The following is a 13,053-nucleotide window of genomic DNA, read 5'->3' on the forward strand; positions in this document are numbered from 1 at the left end:
TTTTAGATTTTTATGCTCTCAATTTTACCCGAGCGGGGACAGAGAAATTATTGCCGCCACCAAAAAAGTGGCTGCATAGTGCAAAGTTAATGTATGGCCGTTACGCATCTTATTATTCTAGTGTCTTTGGTTGAATTGCGCCAAAGAACAATTGTGTTTCTATTTTGTTCCAATGCAGTTCAGGAATGGCTGCATGCAATCGAGCGATGGACTGCCAAATGGAACATAGCCATTAACTGCACTAAGTCGGCCTGGGTTACATTTACCCTGCGACCTCAAACCAGCATAGGTCTTTCCTTCGACGGAAATATCATTGACTACGTCTCATCCCACTGCTACCTCGGAGTTCACCTTGATCGGACGCTGAGTTGGAAAGCCCATATCACGGCAGTTAGAGCCAAATCCTCATGGAAACTGAAAAAGCTGGACTGACTTTTCCACTCAAGCAAACTCCATATGGCAACTAAGGCTCTCTTAATAAAAGCCATATTAGGTCCAACACTGACCTACGCAATCCAAGTGTGGGGAACTGCCTCTAAGATTCACCTCAATAGGCTTATCTAGGCATCTGGGCTACCCTGGACTGTGAGCAAACAAAAGTTTTCCCACTGGGAGATCAAATAAACTTCCACAGCAGCCAATGTGCCGATAGACTTACCGTCTACCCGAACACTTTGGCGAATGAACTTGTCGGAGGAATATCCGACGCCTGAAGAGAATACATCCCACTGAACTCCTTACACGTAAGATAGCATAATCCCTCCACTGTACATTTGTATATATTATAATTAAGGAACATTATCCATAATATAATCTTTTAAGCTACACATTAGTTGAGTTCAGAAGGGAGTGAACGATTCCTAGTGACTTTAACATTAATGAATAATAAAAGAAAAAAAAAAAAGTTTCTATTTATTCTTTTGGGCAACAATAACTTTGGGTATGCAGTATAAGTATACAATGGAAAACAATAACCCTTAAAGCATGCAATATTTTTTGACGCTGGTGCGCAATGAAATTGTTCAATTCCTGAAATTTGCCGAATTGCATTCCCTTATCGAACTTACATGTTTTTTTTTTCCTAAATACCCTGTTAAGATATATATTAGGTTCTCTATGTACGTTGGGCGCCAATTATGTATTTCCTTATGGTCCAGATGTCCTCCACTTAAGTGGCTCCGGCAGATTCAGGTTCTTACGATGATTATGATGGATGGCGTGACTTGGCGCCCTTTGCTGATCACTGGCCTTCTGGCTCAGTGAGAATGATTTATATCAAACAAATGTATTTAACGGCGGAGTGCCGAAGTTGCTAGTCTATATTCTTAAAGTGCTTGCTTAGAACTGAATACAGAGAAACGGGAAAATATGAATTTACCGTAGCTCCAATGCATCACGACATGAATTCATGGTCGGCAAGCCGACTCAGCTCTTGTGCAGAGCAATGCGGTACCCCGGATAAAGGGTGACCCATTTCCGCTGCTGTCCGTTCTGAAGTTAATTTGGGCGCATCAGCATTTTATATAAATCTACTTAGTTGCTAGGGCAAACATATTACTAGTTGTTAACTTACATACCAATCATAATGGAAAAGAATTTCGGGAATGGTATGCTATTTTGCTTATTTATCAATATCAATATTGATTTATATAATTAACTTTTTGAAAGTTTGCAAAAAACTCTTCACTCGTTTAACTATCGAATGCAAATGCAAAGTAAATGGAATAAGGATCCCTTGTAATTAGAAATAAATAGGGAAAATATTTAAACATGGACGCTTTGGCCCAAGACATTAGAATAACAAGATGCGTAACGTCATACCATTTTTTTTGCACCCACAAACCCACAAGAAGCATCAGCCATCATCCAGAGACAACTGGATGCTCTGGATCCATGGGTGAAACGTTGGAACATTGTGGTGAACGCGGAGAAATCCTCCCACACAACATTTTAGCTACGCAGAGGAGAATGTCTCCCCGCTAAGCTCGACGGTGACACCATCCCAACCATCAGCAGCCCCAAATACCTAGGGCTAACCCTGGACCGAAGGCTCACATGGGGCTCTCACCTCAACAAAAAGAGTATCCAGGCCAACATACGCCTCAAACAACTCCACTGGCTCATTGGAAAAAAATCCAAACTGCGAGACAAACTCAAACTGCTCGTATACAAGACTATTCTCAAGCCGATCTGGACTTACGAAATCCAGCTGTGGGGCACTGAAAGCGCTTCGCACCGAAGCGCTTCCAAAACAGATGCTTGAGAATAGTCTCCAACGCCCATTCCTACCATGAGAACTCCATCATCCATGAAGAGTTCGGGATTCCATGGGCGAAAGACGAGATCTATCGTCACAGCGAGAGATACACAAGAAGACTGTACAACCACCCCTGGCCAATCCCGTAGACGTCTGCTGAGAACGCACCCTTTTGACCTTACCGAACATTAAATTATAAATTAAACCCCTACACAAGTACATCCTAGGTACTCCCCTTATGTTAATGTCCGGGCTCTCTTGAGTTTTAGTTCAAAAGCCAGATACAGAGAGAGAGACAGAGCATTCTAGAGGCAGCAGCTCTTTTGTACGCATAATTCAACAGTCGACCACTGCTGTGTGCTCACGTATGCTCATGTATTTTAAATTTAAGCAAATATGACCTTCACTTTAAAAGTTTATAGACTTTAAGTCTATATTATTTTTGATCAATTGGCCACTCAATGACATCGACTTAATGGCTGTTATGGCATTATACAGAGACATGTCCATAATATGAAAAACTCACCCGAGTCATAAACGATGAACCACCTTGCTTACCAATCCTGGGGTATTTATCGAAGAAAAATCACATAAGGGTGATCGTCTAACAATCTTCCGAGAGTCACTGCCTCCGAAGAATTCACTGCCTCCACTGCCTCATTGTGTCATTAACCGACCACAAAATAATTCTCCACTGCTTCAAGGGCCAATACAAGTGTTTTGTGAGTAACGACACTTTTATTTTGCTTCTTGCAATGAGGTTATAAGCTTTAAGTCATCTTCTAATAGATTCCAAGCTTACATTTAAGTGCTACAATTGTTATGGGCCAACCACGCTTTACAATTGCTGGCCCATATCTAATCGCGTTTGCATGTCAACATACGTCTTTTAAGCAGAAATAAGGTTTTTAATACGATCTACCTTATCAGCAGTACAGTGTTTGCCCCCCATGTAGTCAATACTATCTAGGATTAATATAAATATGGCAGTAACCATTTAAAAACACCCAAGAGTATTGTAAATGTCATAAACCTTCTTTGCCGACATCTTAAAAATTAAGAATGCCGTTAATTTTAATTTTGTCGGTGTATGACACCAGATAACTTCCGGATACCGCATTGTTTATTCCCTTTTGGTCGGTGATACTTATGGTTGCATCATTGATGATAAGCATTCCCTTGTCAATTATGGTGACAGGGTCCAAGTGGGCAGGGGGGGGTGTTGCAATGGGCGACCAAGTCAGAGATGAGTTGTTGCGCGCTGGCTGGCGCCTTTGATCTCCTGCAGAAGGTGGTGCCCGCTGACTCATTGCAATCCTTGACTGCGTTGGTCTCCGTTTCGCAGTAAGCGACCGTGCTACCGTTCTTGAAATCTACGATTTTATTTTACTGGAAAAATTCTTATTTTTCTACAGGTTAACTATAATTTGGGGAATATAATTAAAAAGTAAAATCAGTCTTGATTTTGAAAATTTTGTATGTTATCTTCTTCCGATACGCTAATGCTTGCGGATGTCCTTCACATAGGAGTCTATCGTATGTTTCGTCTCGTCTGCGTAAGTCTCGTATGACGTATATTTTATAACCCAGATGGGGGACATTCGTCCCATAAAGTTATGTCTCCGTTCATTATTGGTATGTGGACAGTGTGTGAATAGTCAGTCGTTCAGTTTCATGGTTCAGAATGGAGTTGTAAAGAATTATAAAAGAAAATGTGGCATCTTTTTAACGGGCGTTGTCCGTATCGACCATTCTCCCTTTAATAAGCACTTTCGTGCCAAGATCACTCTTAATGACCTTCTCTGAGCACAATGGTGTTTATTTGGTACCCAGGCATCTATTAGCTTTTATTCAGACTTTTTCGCCTACTTGGTTTTGTTTATTGTCTTTGTGCGCTTTTGTATACCTTAGTGTTTTAAATTTCGCCATTGCCAATTGGCATATTCTATTGTTACGAATAGAATAAGATCGGTTGTATCGGTTATTTTTTGTTCTATCGTAATGCACCGTTCGATTTCTGCTAGAGTGCTGTGAAATCTCTCAACTTAACCCTTAGATGTGCTGTGCAAAGGGGCGAATTTGAGACCTGTATACCGTACTTATTTTTTAAGATGGTTCGCATAGTTTGTGAGTTGATAGACCTTTCATTCTTACAGTAAACTGATTTTATGTTAGGAAACATATTTATTAGATGCAAAATCGGAGTTATGATATCTACGTTTGCTCGCTCTTGAATCAATTGGTTGTCAATACAAGTTAGAAAATACTTTTGATCGGTAAAATTAATGTGGATAATTCCCCCACTTAAACCTAGGATTGGTGTTGGATTCCGCTATTGATTGTTGAAACGATTGTATTTTGCCTTGGAACAAGTTTTTCAATTTGCCGTGATTTCTACCGCCAGTTGGCTTATTTTTGGGAAAAAGTAGTCACGAAAGACTTACTTCACATTTTCTTGTCCTGCTCTATAGTGTTTCATGGTGATGATTTCTCTTCGTTCGGTACTATTCGTTTTATCAATGACAATGCTCTTACAATGTCTAAATACAGTTGATGCAGTCTTAATGTACTGATTAAATCGTGCTGAATTAAGGCGAGTATAGGAAGCTCACAGTGAATTGCATTGACAACATTAATTTTTCTTAAATCTTTTAGTGAACGAAGCAATTTGGTTCTATCTGTAAATTGGACAATATGACGTGTTATTGTTTTAAAAAGATGATTGATTTTATAGACGGGAAATCCGCCTGCTCAATCACTATTTGATTCCGGAAACAATTCAAAGTCTTTCTGTTGTGTGGACAGTGTCACTTTAAAATACAAAATGTACCCAAAAGAGGCGGAAAGACGACCACCGCGGAGTCGGATTCTTTTGCGCATCGGACCACGAAAAACAAATAATTAAATTTTGGCAATCGTTAAACAGTTACATACCTTCCAAGGGACCCCGGGGACCCTTCAAAAGTTTATTGTGAGCGTAGAAGTCGCTCATCAGAGGAATAGACCAGACGCCATACGGCCAATTATTGCTAGGCACACTAAGAAACAATATAATATGGAAGGCGGACGAAACTCTGAACATGATAGATACGAAGCTTGAGTGGGACAGGATCAGGGATAACCTGAAACGCATGTACGCATGCAAGAAAACGGCGCCAATATTGATGGCGGTCATTGGGGGTCATTGGAGCTTCAAAAAAATTCAGCTTCAATGGATGGTCAACCGGGCTAGACCCCCGGGCTTATTCTATGACGAAAAGCTGTAAAGCATTCTCGAATGCTGTAAAGCATTCTATCCCGACAACAGAAAATATCCCAGTCCATGTAAAAATTTATATATACATCCATAAAGAGGAAGTACGTAAACAAATAAAGAAGATGCTAGAACAGGATATAATCCGAAATAGCCACTCACCTTGGGGCGCACACGTCTGGTTAGTCCCAAAGAAAGCCGACTAGGACGGCAACATAAAATGGCGACTGCTTATAGATTTACGGAAACTAAATGAAAAAACCGTTGCCGATCGCTACCTTAATGAAATTCGTTATAGAATGGGCCGTGCCTCGGTCTAAAACGGCCACTATGAATTCACTAGAATGCCCTTCGGTATGAGAAACGCACCTGCTACGTTTCAGCGTGTCATGGATAACGTCTAGGCACGGTAATAGGAGATGTCTGTCTAGTCTACCTGAGGACATCATAATATTCTCCGCTTCATTACAAATATTTGGACGACATCAGCTCCTCCTAGTTTCCTCCGCATTCCTGCCCCACGACCCGCAGACAAATCAAATCCTTCTTGGGACTCATAGGATATTACAGGATATTTATACGAGACTTCGGACGAATTACCAAACCTATGACAAAACAATTTAAAGGTCAGTAATAATGGACGAGGAATCCCGCGAAGCCTTTGAATTTGTTTAAAACCCTCCTCGTCAACGATCCCATTCTGAGACACCCGGACTTTACAATGCCCTTCACTTTGACAACGGACACAAGTAACGTCGCATCGGAAGCGGTACTGTCACAAGAACCTAAAACTTGCAACAGGCCAATCTGCATCGCGAGCAGAACTCTCAATGAGGCCGAAACCCGTTACTGAACGGTGGAGAAAGAAATGCCGGGGATTATCTGGGCAGTGAAGTACTTCCGACCGTACCTCTACGGTAGTAAATACAAATTGATTACTGATCACAAACCCATTGGGTCTCACAAATTTTAATGGCTAAAACGCGAAACTTAGCCCCTCTAACGGATAAGCCCTGAGCGATTATGATTACGAACTAGAGCACGAAAAAGGATCGCAAAATGTCGTCGCAGACACACTGAGCACGGTCAAACCAAACACCCACGTAAATGTCTCGGTGCCGAGCGACCCGGGGAAATAGCGGTATCCCAGAATCCACTTAACATCTTCAATATACAGGCAACTTTTACAATTTGGCCAAATCCATCACGCACGGTCTGTGCCCCATCCAAGAATAAAATTAGGAGACAAATATCCGAACCTCTGTTAGTAATTCGACAGTTGAAAGGCTTCATTCGACACTATCAGAAATTTACCGAATCGTAATGGCAAAGAGGGAGATGAAATTAGACCTGGATCACGAGGAAATTCTGTCGAAAACAATGATAACGTATAGCAACACGATACATTCGAGCACGAGCACAGTCAAGTTTAATAATGAACATGACTTCTTGAACAGGCTACACGAATTTCAAATCTACATCTACACTTCAAAAATCTACACAGAAGTCAAAACCCGCTTGGAGGAAATTGCCGAAAAACGCACAACCAAACTGAACGAAGCAAGGGAAGATCCCCTGCCCTGCCTACCGGAAGCTCAGTCTTTCGGAAGAAGAACAGAAGAAACAAAATAACGCCTCGTTTCACAAAACACAAAATACTACGGGACGGTGGACACACACTACACACGACACGAAACCAAAAGATACACAAGCAGAAGATTAGGAAAATTTCCTCACCACCGACAACTAACTAGAAGTGTTTACCCGACCGTCTCGTACAGGCTGACGATGACCAACGCCCAAGGGCTAATAATTGACCCGCTAACCAACGACTAGGCTATCGTAAAAGTCGAATTAGGAACCGCCAGAACAATGACGTCGTTTAAGTTTACACAATCTTATAGATAACCTCCCGAACCAATCAGAGGATTTAATTAAAAAGGCTAGCCTCACTGCTACCTAATACTAGAAAAAATAATTGCAGTTTTTATTTAATATTTAATTTGAGCCACTGAAGACTTCACATGTGCATACCCGGTTTATTTAGTTTATTTGAGCTATTAAAGAACTACAAACTGTACTCACCACCATCGTATGACTTAATTCGCGCATGTATGGGTTACGAAAGCGAATGCGTACACACGAATAAACGAACGAACAGAAGAAAGCTAAGCCAAAGGTGTAGGCGCGTAAGAACAAGAGAGAGAGGGGCGAGAGAGACAAGCTTATAGAGCGAGAGAGGCAAGCTTAGATAACGAAAGATTATCGCACAACTTACGTGCCGTAGAGTTAAATTGTGTGTCCAAAGTTGGCATGTTTACACTTAACAAATTTAGGAACTGTTGGCGGCCGCGAGACCCGACAATGCCAATTTTACAATATAAAACAAGAGGAAATGCTATAGTTTAGTTCCCCGAATATCCATTACTCAGAAAATTGGGGAAAAAAATAATAAAATGAAAAAAACTGAAATGTTTTTTTAAGTGTGGGCATGACAGTTTTGCGCGGTTTGTGGGCGTGGCAACATAAACTTGCACTGCGTCTATGTCTCTGGGAGCTGCATGCATATTCTCAGCATCTAGTTCCTGAGACAGGCGTTTATATTCGGACTGACGGGCAGACAGTGATCAAGAATATATATACTTTATATAGTCGGAAACCTTTCCTTCTGGCCGTTACATACTTTTCAACGAATCTAGTATACCCTTTTATTCTACGAGTAACGGGTATAATTGGATTGAATAAAAAAGATCATACATATATATATATTAGAAACAATAAGCAATAAGGCATAAGCAGAACACAATTGGCAAATATTTATGAAAATGTTTTTAAAGAAGACTACTATTTAAATGATGAGATAAATCGTAAGTCTAATTATTTAATAGGGCCGAATAACTATTCCATACCGAGTTGCATACTTCTACAATTAAAATACTCTTGAAAGGGTTGCAATTAATGTTTTGGGCATATGCGTTAAAAACTCACCTCTCTATAAATTTTTTAAATGGCTTTCCTTTAAGCTGTGTAAATATTTCTTCCAAGTATGGCTGTAAAAATAAACAATAATAACCAATTTATATCAGGTGTAAGCTGGGTGGAATATATATAGTTTTTCGTTTCTGATGATGTATGTGAGTTTATTATTATTTTATTATTTATTATTTTGTTAAGTTCCCCAGCACTAAATCCTTTATTTTCCAATTAAAAACAAATTAAAAACAAGATAGAATGCTATTGTCGAGATCTCCGATAATCAGATACCCGTTACTCAGCTAGTGGAAGTGTGGGCGTGACAGTATCGGCCGTTTTTTGGGCGTTGGAGTGGGCGTAGAAAAAAGAATTTTTTAGCAAACTTATAGAAATTTACAAGATATAAAAAATATGAAAAAAAAATATAACAACATTTTTCAATAGTGTGGGCGTGAAGGTTTTGGGCGGTTTGTAAGCGTAGGAGTGCGCGTGGCAAATTTATAAATTTACAGGATATATAAAAAAGTGAAAAAATCACATTTCTCAAAATGTGGGCGTGGCAGTTTTGTTCGGTGGGCGTTAGGGTGGGTGTGGCAACATTTGGAAATATATTCGGGCTGCGTCTATGTCTCCGGGAGCTACATGCTGAATCTCAACATTCTAGCTTATGTAGTTCTTGAGATCGAGGCGTTTCTATAGACAGACGGACGGACATACGGACATGGCCATGATCGAGAGTATATAAATTAAGCCAGTAAGGTTTGTATTATTTTATTAGAGCCAACTGCTCTTTATTCTGGCCCGTTACGAACTTACTACAAATCAAATTTATTAAGGCCGCCAAGTCTTCGGTTGGAGGCTGCGGACCCAGCAGAGCGCTTGGTCAGCGCCTCGTGCCGTCCGGAGCTTCAAGCCTTCGACGGTCACTCAGTGCGCACATGCCCACCTCACATTACCCATCTACATCGCTTTCGCTAAAGCATTACTGGGCTGACTCAGCGTCGACGATGTTATTGCTGGCGCACCCGGTCTTGGATGGCATTTCGGCGGGTCGTTGCACCCCTCTGACTTGCTCGTGTTAAGATGGTTGTTTGTCTTAGATGGTTGTTGACGTTTGGCTTTCAGACGGTAACCAAGAAGGATGATGACAAGGGTTATTGAGGCTGTGGAGGAGACAGAGCAAAAAAATCCAGGTTTTGCCTGATGGTATTCGGGATTGAAGGAGGTTGATGTGTTGCAGATTTTTGACGGTCATTCCGTGAATCGATGACAGACTAAGGCGCTCTAGATGCCACAGAACGTTTACTTGAGCCATGGCTGAAACTGCGGCTTTCTTCTTTGATGTTCCGATATTATTGACGTAAAGGGTGCCGTTCATTTCAATTTTGTTGCTATACGATACCAGGTAAGTTCCTTATATTATCTGGCTTATTCCCTTTTCGTCGGTGATATTTATGGTTATATTGTTGGAGATGAGTGACCGGGTCTGGGTGTTGCAATGTGCAACAGTACCAGAGATAAGTTTCTATGCGCAGGTTGGCGCTTTTGATCTCCTACAGAAGGTGGAGATACATCGCTGATACAGTCCTTGCAGTCCTTGACGGCGAAGGTTTCCGCTCCGCAATCCGCGACCGTGCTACCGTCCTCGAAATCTAAGATTTTATTTTCATGTTGTACCGGAAATATTCTTATTTTTATACAAGTTAACAAAGGCTTCGGAAATTTAATTAAAAAATACAATAGGTCTCGATTTTGAAAAGTTGTTATGCCAGCTACTTCTAAAATATCTGATACACTAACGTCTGTGGGATGTTTACTTTCAATCTCCCTTAAATCAACGTCATTCAGGATTATTGGACTTATTACGTTTAATTTGGATAGGGTGATTGCAAGTATTAAGTTTTCTAGTTCTTGAATTACAATACGGTTTTTTGCCAAAATCGTCTCGTACAAATGTTCTGTGTCCAAGTTGTCCGATTTTAAAATAGAATTCATGGATGAGGTCAGTGTGTTTAATTGCAATTGTATTTTGTGGTTTATTTCTATCTGTTCGTTTACCGAGTCACTTAGCTGTTCCTGTCTAAGCCTCACCTGGTCCCAGTCGTCAGAGACGGGTGTCCCCGTTATTGCTTTCAAAGCAGTCTCTAGGAAATTAAGACTACGGTCTTGTCGGTGACGTACCTTTAGTGTGTCCAAAAGAGTCTCTATTCGTCCCAAGTCCGTTTCAAGTACCCGCCTCATGTGTTCTTCACGAAGAAGTCCATCGTGTATTTCGTCTCGTCTGCGTTCGTCTCGTAAGATGTAACGTTCGTTGTATGTCCCATGTAACCGTACTTGTCCCATAGAATAATGTCTCCGACCATTATTGGTATGTGATTACCGCGTGAGTACTCGTTTAGTTTCATGGTCCAGGAGTTGTCAGTAGGACTAACTGGAGTAGCAAGTTTCCTAACCTAAGTGCCAAAAATATAAAATATGGAATGTAACAAGCGTTAAAGTATAAAAAGTAATAATATACAAAAATGTGTGAAATATATAAAATTAAATTGCGCACTCCCTTACCGAAGGTTGTCCTAATGGACCACCCTCCCTTTAATAAACACTGTCGTGCCCAGATCAGCCTCAATGACCTCTTCTGAGCAGAGTGGCGTTAATTTGGTACCCAGGCGTCTGTTGGTTTTTAACCAGACTTTTTCGCTTACTTGGTACTGCTTATTGCTTTTGTCTGCAGTTGAGTACCTAAGTGTTTTCTCTTGCGCCTCTTTGATCTTGTCTCTTGTTGTGCCGGCAAGATCTGTTGGAATAGCGTGAACTATTTCGTGCGGCTTTTTATTTGTAACCGAATTGACAGTTCTGTTATATTCTATTGTTGCAAATAGAATAAGGTCGGTCGCATCAGTTATATTTTGGTCTATCTTGATGCACCGAGCGATATCCGCTAGGGTGCTATGAAATCTATTAACTTGCCCATTAGATGTGCTGTGCAACGGGGGCGCATTTGAGACCTGTATACCATACCTATTTTCTAGGATGGTTCGTATGGTTTGTGAGTTGATAGACCTTTCATTTTCGCAGTAAACTGTTTTTATTATGTTTTGATATCTACGATTGCTCTTGAATTTGTTGGACTATAGCGAATTTTGAAAACCTATGTGAATAATTTCCCCAGTATAACCGGGAATTGGTGTTTCCGCTGTGGTTTGTTGTATTGGGTGAAAATTGTATTTTGCTTTGGAACACGTTCTGCAATTTGCGGTGATTTCTGCCACTAGCTGGCCCATTTTGGGAAAAAAGTAGTCACGAAGGACCTGTTTTACGTTTTCCTGTACTGCTCTATGGGCTCTATTGTGTTCCGTGGTCATAATTTCCATTTGTTTGGTACTGTTTGTTATGTCGATGACAAAGCTCTTACAATGTCTAAATGTCGTCGAGGGAAATATGACGATTAAATCGTGCTGAATGAAGGCGAGTATAGGTAGCTCGCAGTGGATTGCATTTACATCTATTTTTAAATCTTTTAGTGAGCGAAGCAATGTTGTGCGGTCTGTAAATCGCACAATGTGACCTTATGAACGGGAAATCCGCCTGTTCGATCACTATTTGGTTCCTAAAACAGTTAACAGGTTTTTCTGTTGACTCTACAGTGTAGGTCAACGACTTCTCGCTGTGGATAGTAGCGATGTCGGAGTGTGTCTCATTATCTAAAGCATTTACGTTTTGTCGCGACAGGGCGTCGTCTACGTGGTTTTCTTTTCCCGGCTTGTAGAACACTTGTGCGTTATGTTCATCAACAAACGCTTTCCACCTTTTGAGCCTGGGACTCGGATTTTTATCCGACATTGAACCGGTCAGTGGTTGATGGTCGGTGAAGATGTTTAACTTCTTTACGCCATATAAATAGTTTCTCAGATTTGAAGTGCCCATACTATTGCTAGTAGTTCTCGTTCATTTGTTGCCATTGAAATCTCGGTTCCGCGTAACGTGCGAGAAATTATGGTGATCGGACGACCTTTCTGTGAAAGAACAGCCCCTGGACCGCTTCCAGAGGCATCAGTGGTCAATTTGACTTGACTGAGTGAAATCTGGGTATGCCAACATGACATCCTCAGACTCTAGGATGTTTCTTAGTTTTTCGAATGATTTTCGCTTCTCGTTGGTCAGTTCCAGTTTGACTTTCTTGGAGTGGTTTGCACCAATTTTTCCGTTGTCACCTTTTAGAATATTCGTCAGAGGGGTTGCGATGCTAGCAAACCCCTTTATGAAACATCTATAATAACTGGCCAATCCCAAAAATGACCTGAGACTGAACAATGTGGATGGAGGTTGAAATTCTTTTATAGCCTTAACCTTCTCAGGTGATGTTCTAATTCCCCCTCGGGACACTGTGAATCCCAAATATTCTACGTTCTCTTTAAATAACTAAGACTTTTCTACAGACACTCTCATGCCTGCATCGCACAATATTTTTAGAACCACGTTTATATCATTGACATGACTCTCCATTGTTTGGGAGAAAATCATTACGTCATCGACGTAGACATAGCAAGTTTTACCGACGTGTTCTCTCAGA

General features: G+C 40.9%; 1 protein-coding gene across 2 annotated transcripts in view; it reads right to left on the reverse strand.

Moving 5' to 3' along the window:
* LOC6541861 (G protein-coupled receptor kinase 1) overlaps window positions 1-13,053 on the reverse strand; it is a 165,248-nt gene that overhangs the window by 83,463 nt on the left and 68,732 nt on the right. For both annotated transcript variants that reach the window (XM_026982801.1, XM_026982802.1), the window contains one exon: window positions 8,499-8,560. In XM_026982801.1, the coding sequence (XP_026838602.1) occupies window positions 8,499-8,560 (62 nt within the window). The remainder of the gene's footprint in view (window positions 1-8,498; window positions 8,561-13,053) is intronic.

This window comes from Drosophila erecta, unplaced genomic scaffold (assembly GCF_003286155.1).
Source record: "Drosophila erecta strain 14021-0224.00,06,07 unplaced genomic scaffold, DereRS2 tig00000219-arrow-pilon, whole genome shotgun sequence".
Classification (NCBI taxonomy): domain Eukaryota; kingdom Metazoa; phylum Arthropoda; class Insecta; order Diptera; family Drosophilidae; genus Drosophila; species Drosophila erecta.